The 15,349-nt window shown below is 56.8% G+C and overlaps 1 protein-coding gene across 1 annotated transcript in view; it reads right to left on the bottom strand.

Annotated features, from left to right (window-relative positions):
* Positions 1-501: 501 nt before the first annotated feature.
* ATAD3A (ATPase family AAA domain containing 3A) overlaps positions 502-15,349 on the bottom strand; it is a 48,566-nt gene continuing 33,718 nt past the window's right edge. Inside the window, exons 14-16 of the mRNA XM_029065629.2 lie at positions 8,939-9,106; positions 8,196-8,304; positions 502-2,363 (exon numbers count right to left, since the gene is read on the bottom strand). Coding sequence (XP_028921462.1) covers positions 2,184-2,363; positions 8,196-8,304; positions 8,939-9,106 — 457 coding nt within the window. The 3' untranslated portion in view covers positions 502-2,183. The remainder of the gene's footprint in view (positions 2,364-8,195; positions 8,305-8,938; positions 9,107-15,349) is intronic.

The following is a 15,349-nucleotide window of genomic DNA, read 5'->3' as shown; positions in this document are numbered from 1 at the left end:
GTAGGGAAAGTCAGAGGGGATGGGGTGAGATGAGCCATGCTGGGTCACTAAAGGGAGGGCTGGCGACGGAGAGGGGAAGAGCGAGGGACATGGGATGGTCCGGGCCGGGCCCCTGGGGGAGTCGGATGTGTCGGACGACCCGCTCTGGGTCACTGAGGGAGAGTCAGTAATGGAGAGGGGAGAGTCGGGGGTGGGGTGGTCCACGTCGGGTCAATGGGGGAGTCAGGGATGGAGGGGGGAGGGAAAGTCGGGGCTGTGGGATGGTCCCCGCTGGGCCTATTGAGGGCAAGTCGGAAGACACCAGCACACGATTCCTCCCGCTGCCTGCGTCACAGGCAGCCCCCCGGGTCGGACGATGACCCGAGGAGGCACCGATGACCACCTAGGGGACCAAAGGGCCGCACAGCTGCACCCGCGACCACAGCGGTGCACGGACACCGGAAGCGGGACTAGGACTTGCAGCCTCAACTCCCTGGTGCTCACCGAACGCAGAAGCAGGCAGCAGGTTGGTTCCTTTTATTTCATTAAAAAAAAATCACAAAAACCCTCCAGATAGGCCTCCTACCCCCACATCCCCTTCTCATCTCAATTTCGATCCAGTGATTACAGGTGAGTGAACAATGAAGGTCTCTGGGGCTAGCAGCACTGCCCGGCCTTTGGGCTGAGGTCCGGATGCTCCGGGTGCCAACCCAGAGAAAGGAGGAGGTGGAGAGGAACAGCTGGCGGGGGGGGGGGGGGGGGGGGGGGGGTCGGGGTCAGGTGGCTGCTGGCCCCCCACCCCTATCCCCAGGCTGGCCACACTCCAGCCACTTCTTCCTGGTTACTGCACAGAGGTAACTCATTGCCCCTCTCCCAGTGGAGATAAGCCTTGTCCCACTTTGCAGCTGACCACAGCCCAGCTAGGGGTGGGAGGGTCAGGGGGCAGGCCCCCTGGATCGTACCTCAGCGACAGTCCGGTCTACCTCATCTGGCTTCGACTGGTACCGCTACGACACCGGATGCTTTCACCCGGGCTCTCTAGCTGCTGCACCGGCCTCCCTCTGCTCCGGCCTCTGCCCCACAACCACTGAGTCTGTCGGGACCCGGAGCGAGGGAGGGGGTCAGGGCCTCGCCCAGCGACCCGTTCTGTGTCCTGCATTTCCTGGCTGGCAAAGAGGTGCCGGGTACCCGAGGGCAGATGTCCAGATCACGGCCCAGACCCCCGCCGGCAGCTTTGAGTTCCCTTCCTGCACCCTAAGGAGAGGGCACCATGGTCAAGACGCGGGATATGGTGATGGCGGCGGTGACGGGAAGGGCTGAGATGGGGGAGGACCAGCAGGGAACTGGACTGAGGGGAATGGACAGTTCTAGGGGTGAGTTCTGCATGAACAGAAAAGGCAAATGGCACGTGACTCCCAGGTATACTGGTTGTCCTGCTGGCTAGCAGGCAATGGGCAAGGCCCAGCCCTGAGCCATTCTCATTGTCCCTTTTCAGAGGCAGGAGGAACCCCCCAGCACCCCCCTGGCAGAAACCATTGGTGTGTGTTTGCTGGGCCACTGCTGTCCGCAAGGCCCAGCTCCACGGGGAGATGGTGGGGGGCGGCGGGGAGGCTGTGTGTGTCTGTACACACAAGGGCACCCTTACTGCCCCCACAGCTGGGGACTTGCTTCGGCCCCAACTGCCAGGGGGATGGGGTGTAGACCTTCATCTGTCTTTCCCTCTGCTTCGATCCCACATAAGGACTCCTTGCCCCAGGCCCAACTGGCTGAGGGAACCTAGGAGTTTGGGAGAGCCAGAGGGCAAGAGGAGCTGCCCCCTGCCATCTGGCAGCGGTGTGGGACATGGTGGGGGTAGGTGTTGGGGGGCAGGGGGTCGCAGAGCAGCTCCATCGGAGGCTCTGCCAGGATTCTTCTGTTCCGAGGGGGAGGGGCGAGAGAAGAGACCGATGGCAGTAGCCACAGTGGCAGAACCAGGGCCTCGGGGACGAGGCTGGCCGGGACCCACCGGAGGCCCCGCCGCCAGGCTCTCGTAATGCCACTCGGCCCCGACGGCCCAAGACCCACGCTGGTGGGCAAAGGGGGCGGAGGACAGGGAGGGCCCGGCCGGGGCATCTCGGCCAGCGCTGGCCACAGGCACCCCACCCCATGTTCCTAAAAACCTGCTGCGGCCAACTCTGGGCCCTCGCCCCCTGGGCACCGGGCCTTCACGCGGGCGTCCCTTGGAAGAACGGCAGGGCCTGGCTCTTGCCCCCATCCTTGTCCCGCTCGGTGCCCTGGGCTTGGATCCACTCCATCTTCTGCCGGTGCTGCTGCATTGCGTCCTTTACCCGAGCATCCACCATGGCCTCCGTGAGGACCCCGTCCTCAGATGCGTAGGCCAAGGCCTGTGAGGGACAAGGGGGAAAGGGAGAGGGTGAGTTGTGGGCCGCTGCTGCCCAGCCTGGCTGGAGATGCCAACGCTCAGGATGCAAGCCACCCAGGGGGCTCCTTCAACCCTGCTGTGGTCCAGCTTCCGGGTCCCTTCCCTCCCAGCCCAGCAAGAGCCCAGATCCGGAAAGGCACGTCGCGCTCCATTCCGTAAGGGGATCTGGGCTGCTGGCATTCAGGGCAGACCTCTCTGCCACTGCAAGCCGGACGGGCGGGCCTGGTGGGTGTCCGGATGGGCACGCGGGCCGACAACCAGTTCCCCCATTCCTGTGCCAGCGCCAGCTGTTGGCGAGGCTCCGGGCGCTTGCAGTCCAGTGAGAAAACAGCGGGTTCGGCTGGGCCCACTCTGCCATGGATCACACGGGCCCCCAGCGAGATGCCCACCACTGCCACCGAGGAGGAAAATCCGTCCGCCCATCCGCCCGATGCCACCCGAGACAGACTGCAATGGAGGAAGCGAGGGGGGAAAGAGCAGGTGCTCCCAGACTAACAGAAGAGGAAGAGAGCGAGTGGATGTGTGTGTTTGTGTGGGTGTGTGTGAGAGAGTACCTCAACTGGGGAGTATGGGCGCACGCGTGTGCGTGTGTGTGTGTGTTTGTTTTTATCCAACTGACTCCATTGCTCTTGGCAGAGAACCTTCTGCTCTGAGGGAAATCTGAGCTCTCCAGAGAAGAAATCCAGGCCAGGGCAAACATTCCCTTCTTTGTAGAGGGGCCAGCGAGGACCTCCAGGGAGTGGAGGGGTGGAGGAGATGCTCAGCCCCTACCCCATCTAGCTGTGCTCCCGTCTGGAAAAGGATTCTGTGTTGGCGGGTGAGGGGGAAGCCATGTCTGAGGGTCAGTCACCCTGTGGGCGACTGATGCTCACCAGACGGTCCGCCCGCAGAGCTCGCCGCTCTCAATCCCGGCCCCAGATGGGACACTCTCGGGGACGGGCTCCCCGGGGGCTGCAGAAATAGGAGAGCAAACGGCTGAGGAGGAGGGAGGGACTGGGGGAAGGGTGGGGAGCCCCGAGGCTGCCCCGTGGTTAGACTCCACTGGACAGAAGGACAGAGACAAAGACGGAGACAGCCTGCTCCAGCTCTGGGCACGGTCAGGAAAGATGGCAGCGGCAGCCTGGGCTGGCTGAGGTTTAGCAGCCCCAGCCCAGCTACTTGGACATATAGCTGAGCACACGCACACACCCGCCTCTCTCTGGGCCAGTTCGGCTTTCACTGTGTCACAAGCCACAGCCTCGCAGAGACACAACACACATGAGAACCCCCTCCTCCGTCGCCTAGCAACTGGATCTCCACCGTTCCCTCCCGTTCTCTGGCCGGTTCCTCCCCGCAGCCTGCCCGTCGGGGCTTCCGACATCACGATCCCCCTCCGCCGCATGGGAAGCAATGGAGCCGGCAGCGGGGCGACAGTCTTGGTGGGGGGACAAAACCGGGAGGGTGAAAGGCTGAGTAGAGAAATGGGCTCTCTTCTATCTCGCGATCAGGGAGGACTGGAGAAGCACATCATCACCAACATCATCACCACCATCACCACAACTACTCACTGGGTAGCCACTGGGTGCGAAGCACTGTGCGGGACCCAGGGTCTATCCTTTCCCAGCACTTACAGCAGCGCTCTCCACTCAGCAAGGGCTTAGTTAATAGAGAAGCAGTGTGGTCCAGTGGCTAAAGTCCAGGCCTGGGAGTCGGGAGGCCCTGGGTTCTAATCCCAGCTCTGCCACTTGTCTGCTGTGTGACCTTGGGCAAGTCAATTCACTGCTCTGGCCTCAGTTACCTCATCTGTAAAGTGGAGAGAGACTGTGAGTCCCACGCGGGACAGGGACTGTGCCCAGCCCAATCTGCTTTTATCCACTCCAGTGCTTACTACTCACAGTAAGCACTTAAAAAATGCCACATTTTTTTTTTAAATACACTTACCACTACCCAGCAGATCTGGGGCCACCTCTGACTTCACTGATTCCCTTGTGCCACCTACACACAATTTGAGTCTGCCTGACTCCTCCCCTCTGTGAGGGCACCACATCATTTCCATCTCTCCGAGATCACGGGAGTCGTGGTCACGTTTCTGAAGAATCTCGCCCTACTGGAAACTGCCATCTGAATACACGAGGCTTGGATCTCCCGCTAACTCCGCCCCACATTCGGCTGGTCACCCCGGACCCGTCATGTCTCTCCTCACGACATCTCCTCTCCATCCAAACGGGCACCGGCTCGAATACCGCAGCAGCTTCCTCGCACACCTTCCGAGCCTGCCTCCGGCCTCTCCCCTCTCCAGTCACTCTTCCCTCTGCTGCCGGGATCACACATCCCAAAATCTGTTCCGGGCACATTTTTCCATTCCTCAAAAACCTCCACGGGTTGCCCATCCATCTCTGCGAACTCCAGGTTATCGGCTTTATGGCGCTTCCCTTCCTATAAAACCTCGTTCCTCTCTCACTGTAATCCAGTCTGCCCGCCTCATGCCATTAACACTGACGTACTCGCTGTGCTTCACTCTCACATCTATTGCTCCCACCCCTCCCCTGGCCTGAAGCCCCTTCCTGATTCCCGCCCGGCAAACCACCGCTCTCCTGATCTTCAAGGCTTCTGTGAAATCACATCTCCTCCACAAGACCTTCCCCGATCAACCCCCTCCACCGTATACCCACCCCCACAACTGCAACTTCAGCACTTGTGCCTCCCTTAAGGCATCTGGGTACTCACACCTATGACTGCAGGCAAGCATCTAATGTTTCATCCCATCTCCAATTTGTTTTAGAGCCTCCCCTGATAGCTAATAATAATAATTATGGTGTTTGTTAAGTGCTTATTATGTGCCAAGCACTGTCCTAAACTCTGGGACACATACAAGATAGTCAAGTTGGACAAAGTGCCTGTCCCACATAGGGCTCACAGGCTTAACCCCCATTTTATAGACGGGGTAACTGAGGCACAGAGAAATGAAAATGACTTGCCCATCGTCACGCCGCAGACAAGTGACGGAGCCGGCATTAGAACCCAGGTCCTTCTGACACCCAGACCCGTGCTCTGTCCACAAGGCCACGTGGCTTCTCAACTGAGACTAGGCAAGTTGAGGGTGGGGATCGTGCCTAACTCTATTGTACCTTCACAGTGTTTAGTACAGTGCTCTGCACACAGGAGGCACTCTAAGAATGTTACTGACAGATTGCCTATGACTGACTACCTTTCCTTCCCAGCCCTGATCCTGTGGTAGCCAGACAGACACAACTTGTGGTAAGAATGTTCCCTGACTCCCTAAAAATGCTCTAAGCAAAACCCCCGGTGAAAGCGCTCTGGGTCACCTGTCATTTTCACCTTTCACGTTCCCAAGAGTTTATACGGCCTTGCCATTTGTGATCTCCCAAAGGCGTGGCCTGGAAGGGGCTGCCCGCTTCACTGCGCAGGGAGCGGATGACCCGATGACACCAGGCCCATCCGACATGGCGCGGCTAGGACCTGCTGGCAGTGAGAGAAGACCCGGAATTTCTCGAGGCCACCGTGACTTTCCAGGCTCAGAGGACCAGCCGGTCTCCCCCGAGAGCGCCCGGCCCTCCCATGGTCCCTTCACCTGCCCTCGTCCCATCACTCACAAGATATCCCCAGATAAGCCTCCCTAAGATGTGGCCAGGCTGCCCACCCCTCTGTGCAGCCGGGAGCAGGTGCTGGTGGGGCAGTGCCCAGCAAGATGAGAAATTCCGGCCAGCCCCTGGCATTTTACCCAATGAATTCACAGTCCTTCCCCACTAGTGCTACCATAGGAAGTTCCCACATCCCTCCCTTGGGTTTGGCCCCCCTCTCTCCCCCCACTGAAATGTCATTTGCTAATCCACCTACAGCACAATGGTGTGCACATGAGTGCATGCATACACACCCCCCCCCCAATTACCCTGCCCTCTCCTACCTCACCTTGTTACTCTCTTACTACAACCCAGCCCGCACACTTCACTCTTCTGACATTAACCTTCTCATTGTACTTCGATCTTATCTATCTCACCGCCAACCTCTCGCCCACATCCTGCCTCTGGCCTGGAACGCCCTCCCTCCTCATCCGACAACTACCCTCCCCCTCTTTAAAGCCTTACTGAAGGCTCATCTCCTCCAAGAGCCTTCCCTGATTAAGCCCTCCTTTCCCCTTCTGCCACTTCCTTCTGCGTCACCTTGACTCGCTCCTTTAGGGATCGCCCCCTCCCAGCCCCATGGCACTTTTGGACATATCTGTAATTTATTTATATTAACGTCTGTCTCCCCCTCTAGACTGTAAGCTCATTGTGAGCAGCGAATACGTATGTTATATTGCACTCTCCCAAGTGCTCAATACAGTGCTCTATACATAGAAAGGCTCAATGAACACGACTACGTACACACACACTTTCCCCTTGCCAAACACTGAAATTTCGAACAAAGTCCCTCCTTTCCCGGACCTACTTGCAAACAAAAGTGGCAAGAGGGCCGGGCAAAAGGAGAAGGATGGGGACCCCCAAGGTGGAGTTGGGAGCGCCTTAGAAGGACCCAGAAGACAAGAAGTCACTTCAAACTGCCTTGCGAATGGATGGAGAGGGGGTAGCTACAGGTGTTGGATAGTCCCGGCTGGTCAGTGTGGAGAAGAGTCAGGGCTGGAAATGTTGGACGGTCTTTCCCTGATCTTGACGGTGGGTGTCCAGGAGGACAACCAGCACACAGCTCCTCAGGGCGCTCCGGTCACAGGCAGAGAAATTGAGCCGGCCGGGGCTCACGTGAAGGTCAGAGTAACATTTTGGCTTTCGGCCTTCCCTTTTCTGAGTTTCTGAGAGGACATTTCACTTCTTCTCATTTCGCTCACGCTATCGATGACTCGCCAAGAGGGCCAGGTTCAGACCCTCAGAGAGCGAGGCAGTCACCTCCGGCCGCACCTTCTGGCAGAATGGCCGCATCCAAAATTTGGAGAGGAGTGCCGGTATAAGCATGGTCTGGAGGGGGTGGGGGTGGGGGCACGAGGGGGCAATGGCAGCTCTGGAGGAAGGGGGTCTCTGGAGCCACGTTTTATGTTCAGGGAGACCCGCAGAGACCTCATAAAGGGGTACAAATGATGTCACTGGTCTGCTGCAAGCCTGACCGGGAATGGGAATGGAAGTCGAGCTTGCCTGGAGGTGGCTCGGTGCATTAGGTCTTCCTTGGGAAGCTTCTGGGAGAGGTGGCCTCTACTACCCCCATTCCAGATATCACACGTGGAAATACGTTTCACTAGGCCACTTAAAGTGGACTGAGTCCAACCCCCCCCCGCCCCGCAACTTCCCCCCACATTCCCCGGTCAGAACTGGCTGACTCCCCCTTTCACCTCGCCGCATGCCCCTGCACCCAGATGGGGAGGCAGGGGGAGGAGAATGCCTCCGCCGCTGAGGAACAAAGAGCGGCTGTGACTCACCGGAACGCCGCAGCTGGAGGCTGGCAAGGCTGGGGGAGGGGAAGGGAGAGAAAAAGGGGAGCAGGGGAACGGTGCCGTACTGGGTCTGGCCCGGGCCCCGGGGGACTCAGCTGGGAATGAAGGACCAACCCCCGGAGGGCCGGCTCTGCTTCTGGCCGGAACTTTCAGAACCTCGAGGATCCTAAGACACCACAGATGAGTAAAGGGTCGGAAGTGGACGTTTCAGGGCCGAGCACGGCTCCCTACCGCTGTGGACAAGGGGATGCGGATGAGGGAACCCCCGGGGTCAAGCAGCCTCTGTCTCTTCACAGAGTCCAGTGGTCTGAGGGGTGTGGGGAGGGGGGTATTCTCCCGCCCTCGGTGCCTCGGGCCGTCACAGACCCCGCTCACCTGCCAGGCCACCGCCAGCTGGGAAATCTCCCGGCCGGACATGCCGTCGGTCAGCTGCGCGATCTCTGAGCACTTTTTCCCATAGTCGAACTGAGCCAGCTTCAGGCGCCTGGGGAGAGATGGAGGGTGAGTGTGTGGGGTCTTGAGCTGGGGGTGGGGAGAGGGAAGGGCCGGAATCTTGGCACCCCCCGACTGGTTTGGGAAAATCCCCCCCACTTTGGAGCCCCCGGCCCTGCATCTACCTTACAGAGTGGCCTCCACTTTCTAGCACTGAAAGGAAGGCGCCACTTCCTAGTTCTCTGCTGCCGCTGCCCCATACCACATCTCCCTGAATTTCAGACCCGACCCCCCAAACAAGGAGAGAGGGGGCTGTGGAGCAGGTGAACTTCCAACCCACAGGACGGAGACTTGTATGACTGAATGTGAGATCCCCGGCGATGCAGCCTCTAAGTGTCCGGTGTACAGGTCCAAGTTTCCCAATACACACCCCGGGTTGGCTTTCTGGGGCAGGTCTAGCCGCTCGAGAGGGGCCCGGTGTCCCCTTCGTCCCCCCGACCGATAGGAACCAATCCCCGTCTCCGGCTGCCAGCTCCACGGGGGTGACGGCACCCCTATCGGCACAGAGCTGGGCGATGCCCAGGCTTCAGGACCTAGGGCTTCGAGACTTCTGAACAGAACGCGGGGAGAAATGGAAGGTCCGAGGAAGGAGGCCTCCGTGGCGGCCCAAGGCAGGAGACACTTACTGCTTGCCCTCAGTGGCCGGCTTCAGGACGTACTTGTCGAAGTACATCCTGACCAGGCGCTCCCGCTCCTCAAGCTGCGGCAGGGCGAAGTTGACCATTTCGTCGATGCGGTCGTTGATGGCCCAGTCGAACTGCTCCGGCTGGTTACTGGCGAGCACCAGCATGAACCTGGAGGGCGACCGGGCAAACGTGAGGCCCGGGTACTTTCACCCCCAGCCCAACCCCACCCCTCGACTTTTGCGCACATACTCCCACTGGCCCACTGCAACCCTTACGGATTCATTCCCACCTGCTCCCCTGCCTCTCTACCGCCGCCCAGTACTCATAGATGCGTTCCTCCCGGCCCCCGCGCTCGCAGATACGCTCCTTCCTGTCCCCTTCTGCCCCCCAAACGCTCATGGATACGCTCCCTCCTGTCCTCTAATGCTCGCGTATACACTCCCTCCGGTGTCCTGCTGCCACCTCAATCGCTCGCCGCTCCTGGGAACAGGAGGAAGGGAAGCAAGCTCGTGCTCCCAAGGCTGCCTTGGGAACTCTTTGCTGCTTGGAAGTCTCTCTCAGGTGCTGCAAGAATCGCTCACTTTAACCCCTGGAGCTCAATCCTCAACTTCCCTCCACCTAAATTCCCCAACCCAGTTGAGGCCCCACCCCCGCCGGCTCTCTGTCTCTTGAGTCCAGGACCTCAGCCCGATTCTCGATCCCTCAAGCCCATCGCTAAATTCTGTCGGTGGTTCCTCCACAGCATTTCCAGAAGCTGCCCTTTCCTCTCCATCCAGGCAATCCCATCCTGGTCCGGGAGATCACCGGCTAGACTCCCGCATGGTCTCCCTGCCGCCTGCCTCTCTGGCCAGTATTTCTCTCTGCCCCTGACGATCAATCTTCTAAAACATTGTTCTGCACGTTTCCCAACTCCTAAAAATCTCCAAAGGTTTCCCATTTTGCACAGCAAAGACAGAAACTCCTGACCAATGGCTTTGTGGCCAAATGAGCTCTCCCCTCTTACCTCTCAGCTCTCTGCTCCTATTCCACCCCAACTTACACTCTCCGTTCCTCCCACATGCACCCTCTCACTAGGCTCTGGCCTCACCTCTCCTGTCCATGCTCTATGCCCTTCCTCCAGCCTGGGACTCCTTTCCCTTTCCAAGTTGTGTGACTGCAGTTCTCCTTTGGAAATTCCCACCTACTCCACGAGGCCTTCCATGATTTGTTCTTTTCCCACATCAAAAACTCCAACTACCACCTGAGCACTTTTGCACGAATCAATTTACGCTCTTTTTGAGCATACCTTCCTACTCATAGTACATTATTTAGCTCTAGTCTCGCAAGCGCAAACTAGTCTCCGTTTAAGCAGGGATTGAGTCTTCTTCTATCGAAGGGGTCCAGTAGAGTGCTCTGTACACAACAGGTGCTTCATAAATACAAGACCATTACTTGGTCGGTAACTTCTGAGTTGTGGCTCTCAGAATGTCTTGGGATTCTCCCTCCATCTTCCCGGCTACCAAGTGGCAAGCCCGAGTCCTTCCATTGTAAGGGTCACGTTCTCTGCGCCCACACAAAAGATGGAGGCATCCTCTCTCTGGCTCCCTGCAGGTGGAAGGGACCCCCTCGACCAGCATCTGTGGGGGTGCGAGGCATGCAGCCGCAGCCTCGACATAGAAGGGTTTTCAGCCCAGGGCTTTCGCCAGCGGGTCCGTGGCCTAATGGATAGAGCAGGGCCCGGGGAGTCAGAAGGCCAAGGGTTTTAATCCCGGCTCTACCGCTTGTCTGCTTTGTGACCTTGGGCAAGTGACTCACTTGTCTGGGCCTCAGTTACCTCATCTGGAAAATGGGGATTGAGACCGTGAGCCCTATGAGGGACATGGACTGTGTCCAACCCGATTACCCCGGTGCTTAGAAGAATGCCTGGCACACAGTAAGCACATAACAAATACTACTACTATTATTATTATTAATGGAGAAGGGGAACACAGGGAAGGAGGAAAGCTCTCCCGATAAAAACAATAACAACACTGATGGCATCTGTTGAGCGCTGTGTCGAGCACTGTACTAACTGTTGGGGAAGATACAAGATGAGTTGGACACGGTGCATGTACCCCCTGGGGCACAGATGCTCTGGGGGAGGCACTCTACCAGACAACTTCTGTCTACCAGGTTCTTTTTTCTCTTCTTAACTTTTTTGGTATTTGTGGAACACTTACTATGTTCCAGGTCCTGTACTAAGCTCTGGGGTAGGTAGAAGACAATCAGGTTGGACCCAGTCACTGTCCCGCATAGGGCTCACAGTCCTAATCCCCATTGTACAGATGAAGTAATAGAGGCCCAGAGAAGTGAAGTGACTTGCCCAAGGTCACACAGCAGACAAGTGGCGGAGCCGGGAATAGAACCCAGGTCCTCTGGCTCCCAGGCCTGGGCTCTATCAACAAGGCCATGCTGCTTGCCATGTAACGTGACAGTTTGGGAAGTCTTCCTCCTGCTCACACCAGATCTTGGAGGAGAGATTATTCACTATCGCCGGGCACTAGAGGCGTGAGAGGCTTGTGGGGTGGGAGGCGTTGTGGGGGTGGAAAAAAAGCAAGTGGAACTTGTGCCAACATAAGGACAGTCTACAAAGTGGCACAGTGGACAGAGCCCGAGCCTGGGAGCCAGAGGACCTGGGTTCTAATCCCGGCTCCGCCACTTGTCTGCTGTGTGACCTTGGGCAAGTCACTTCACTTCTCTGGGCCTCAATTACTTCAACTGTACAATGGGGATTAGGACTGTGAGCCCTATGCGGGACAGTGACTGGGTCCAACCTGATTGTCTTCTACCTAACTTGTATCTACCCCAGCGCTCAGAACAGTGCTTGGCACATAGTGATTAATAAGTACTATTATTATTATCTAGACTGTACGCTCACCGTGGGCAGGGAATGGGTCAGTTTATTGTTGTAGTTTACCCTCCCAAGCACTTAGTATAGTGCTCTGCATAGAGTAAGCACTCAATAAATACAACTGAATCAGTTTGAATCTCGGGAACCCACAGAGTAAGAACCAGCCGTTCGCTCCATGCCCGCCTCACCATAGGGGCACAGGAGCGGAGTGCCGTGACCGCTGGTGTCACTGCCAGTGTCCCCCGAAAAGGCGAGAGCCGTCACTGCCCCCCGAGGCAAAAGCCCACCGGGCGGTGGGGGCGGGAGCCTGGCCCTGGGGGATACGGGGCGGAGCGTAGAGAGCGCGTTCCCATCTGCTCCCACGTCTCCCAGAGAGTGCCAACCTGGTGCTTAATTTAGACGATGACGGTGGCTGCCTCGTTCCCGTGACGAAAGGGGCTCTGCAGTTCAGGGGAATACAGTGCCTCCTCCCTTTTCCATGTCACTCGTTAGGGCTGAGGAGAGACAAGAGGGAGCCCGTGGGGCAGAAGAGTCCTCCCCGCCTTCCGCCTCTGGGCTACAGTAACCATGGGCTACCATCTTGGGGTCCACCCCGTTCATTGGAGAGCCGAGCCGTTAGCGGGGGACTGATGTCAGGCCGGCCGGAACCGCCTCGGTCCCGGCCACGAGCGCGCCGGTCCCGCTGGCGACTGACTCATCGCGGGGACTCCAGAGGGGATGAGTCTTCCTTCCGGCAGGGCTGGTGCCATGCAAAGACTGTGACTTCACAAAAACGGGCAGATGGGCTTGTCACCCCGCTAGCTTGCCACTGGGAAGCAGCCTGGCCTAGTGGATAGAGCGCCCTGCCCTGGGAGTCTCGGCTCTGCACTCGTCTGCCGTGTGGGCCTGGGCAAGTCACTTCACTGGGCCTCAGTTTCCTCATCTGTAAAATGGGGATTAAGACTGTGAGCCCCATGTGGTACAGGTACCGTGTCCAACTTGATAAGCTGTGTCTACCCCAGCTCTTAGAACGGTGCCCGGCATCTAGTAAGCGTTTAACAAATACCAAAAAGAAAAAGGACAAAACAAACCGGCCTCCCGGCCCCACCAACAACCTTGGGCAGGGCTGAAAGCCGGAAGCCTGGCCATGGTTGCCGGTATTCTTCAAACCCTGGTGATTGGTCCCGCCTCTCTGCCTCCACCTAGAATATCTTGGAACTGGGCCTCTTCACTTGTCCTCTGGTGCTCACCTCTTTGAGTAGCACTTCTACTTTTAATTAGCGCATCACCTTGCCCCCTCCTATCTCACCTCACCACTCTCCTACTACAACCCAGCCCACATACTTCGCTCCCCTACTACCAACCCTCTCCCCATACCTCGATCTCATCTATCTCGCCGCTGCCATCTCGCCCACATCCCACCCCTGGCCTGGAACGCCCTCCCTCTTCATATCCGACAGACAATTACTCTTTCCCCCTTTCAAGGCCTTATTGAAGGCACGTCTTCCCCAAGTGGCCTTCCCTGACTACACCCTCCCTTCTCCCACTCCTTTCTGCATCATCCTGACTTGCTCTCTTTATTCATTCCCGCCCCCTGGCCCCACAGCACTTGTGTTCATATCTGTAATTTTATTTATTTATATCGTCTGTCTCTCCCTCTAGACAGTAAGGTTATTTTGTTACATTGAACTCTCCCAAGCACTTAGTACAGTGTTTGCACGTAGTATGCACTCAATAAATATGACCGACTGACTGCATTTTTGTCCAGACATCTCCTCGTCTTTCCCATGTGACAATCTTCCCACCCAAACCGGGTCCTCTCCCAATCAAATTAATCAATCGTAGGCTTTGAGAGCTTACTGTGCGCAGAGCTCTGTATTAAGCACTTGGGAGAGGACGATATAACGGAATTGATGGACACGTTCCCTGCCCACATTGAGCCTAGTCTAGAGCTTACAGACTAACCCATCACTGTAGACACCACCATCTTCCCCATCTCATTAGCCCGTATCCTTGGCATTATCCTCGAGTCATCTGTCTCATTCAACCCCCATCTGTCACCTAATTTTGTCAGTTCCTCCGACACAGCATCTCTAAAATCTGCCCTTTCCTCTCCATCCACTTATCCTACCCCACCTTGGCTACTGCATCAGCCTCCTTCCTTGCTGACCTCCCTGCCTCCTGCCTCTCCTGATTCCAGTCCATATTTCACTCTGCTACCTGGATCATTTTTCTTAAAAAACCTGTGTCTCCCCACTTCTCAAAAATTTCCGATGGTTGCCCATCCGTCCCTTCAACAGAAATTCCTTGCTAACAGCTTTAAAGCATTCAGTCGACTTTCCCCGCCTCCTACCCTACCGTGCTGATCTCCTTACCTAGTCCACACAACCCGCCCCTCTAACAGCAACCTACTCCCTATACCTTGGTCTCAACTATTTTGCCAGTGATCCCTTGGCAGAGTCCTCCTTCTGGCCTGGAACTCCCTCCCCCTTCATATCTGACAGCCAATCGGTGGTATTTATTGAGCGCTTACTATGTGCAGAGTACTGTACTAAGCTCTTGGGAGAGTAAAATGCCACAAAATTAGCAGACATGTTCCCAGCCCCAAAGGAGCTGTTCTCCCCAACTTCAAAGCCCTCTTAAAATCACATCCAAGAGGCCTTCCCCGACTAACCCCTCATTTCCCCATTCTATTTGCCCTCTCTTCTGCATTGCCTTTGCCTTGGGTCTACCTGCAATTTACTTTAATGTTTGCCTCCCCATCCTGACAGGACGGACAGGATTTGTGTTCACCCACTCTATGGTACTGTACTCTCCCAACCTCTTAATACAGTGCTCCGCACACAGTAGGAACTCAATAAATACCACTGGATGACTGATTGACGCTAAGGAGAAGATGAGCTTCCTTAGGGGCCACTTTTTGTTTCTTCATCGATCCAAACACAACTGGGGTGCGTGGGGCAACCATCGCACCCCACACTCCTCTCTGTTCACGCAGCGTCTTCCCAAGCACTGCTGGGAACAGTAGAAGCTTGAGGAATCTCAGCATAGACACCCCCCTCCCGCCGTCCATTCCAATTACCCTCAGCTGGGAAGAGAAGCAGCAAGGTGTAGTGGATACAGCATGGGCCTGGGAGTCAGAAGGTCAGGAGTTCTAATTCCTGTTCTGCCACTTGTTTTCTGTGTGACCTTAGGCAAGTCATTTCACTTCTCTGTGCCTCAGCTACCTCATCTGTCAAATGGGGATTAAGACCGTGAGTCCCAAGTGGAACGGGGATAGCGTCCAACCTGATTACCTTGTATCTATGTCAGAGCTTAGAACGGTGCTTGGCACTTAGTAATGCTATTATTATTATTATTATTATTATTAAAGAGATCCATTTCTCCCTGCCAGTGTTGCCTGTGTCCCCAACTCACTTGGGGAGAGGTGGGTCTGAAACACCTCCAGCCCATCCAGGAGGCGTGCTAAACTGAGGCAGGCCTGGCCTGTGCTCTGCCTTCTTGAGATACCACCCACTCCACGCGCCTCAGTCTCAGGCCCGGACTCTATGTGCCGCAGTCCA

This window comes from Ornithorhynchus anatinus, chromosome 5 (assembly GCF_004115215.2).
Source record: "Ornithorhynchus anatinus isolate Pmale09 chromosome 5, mOrnAna1.pri.v4, whole genome shotgun sequence".
Classification (NCBI taxonomy): Eukaryota; Metazoa; Chordata; class Mammalia; order Monotremata; family Ornithorhynchidae; genus Ornithorhynchus; species Ornithorhynchus anatinus.
The sequence above is the reverse complement of the archived record's forward strand: the minus strand, read 5'-3'. Positions and strand labels throughout refer to the sequence as shown.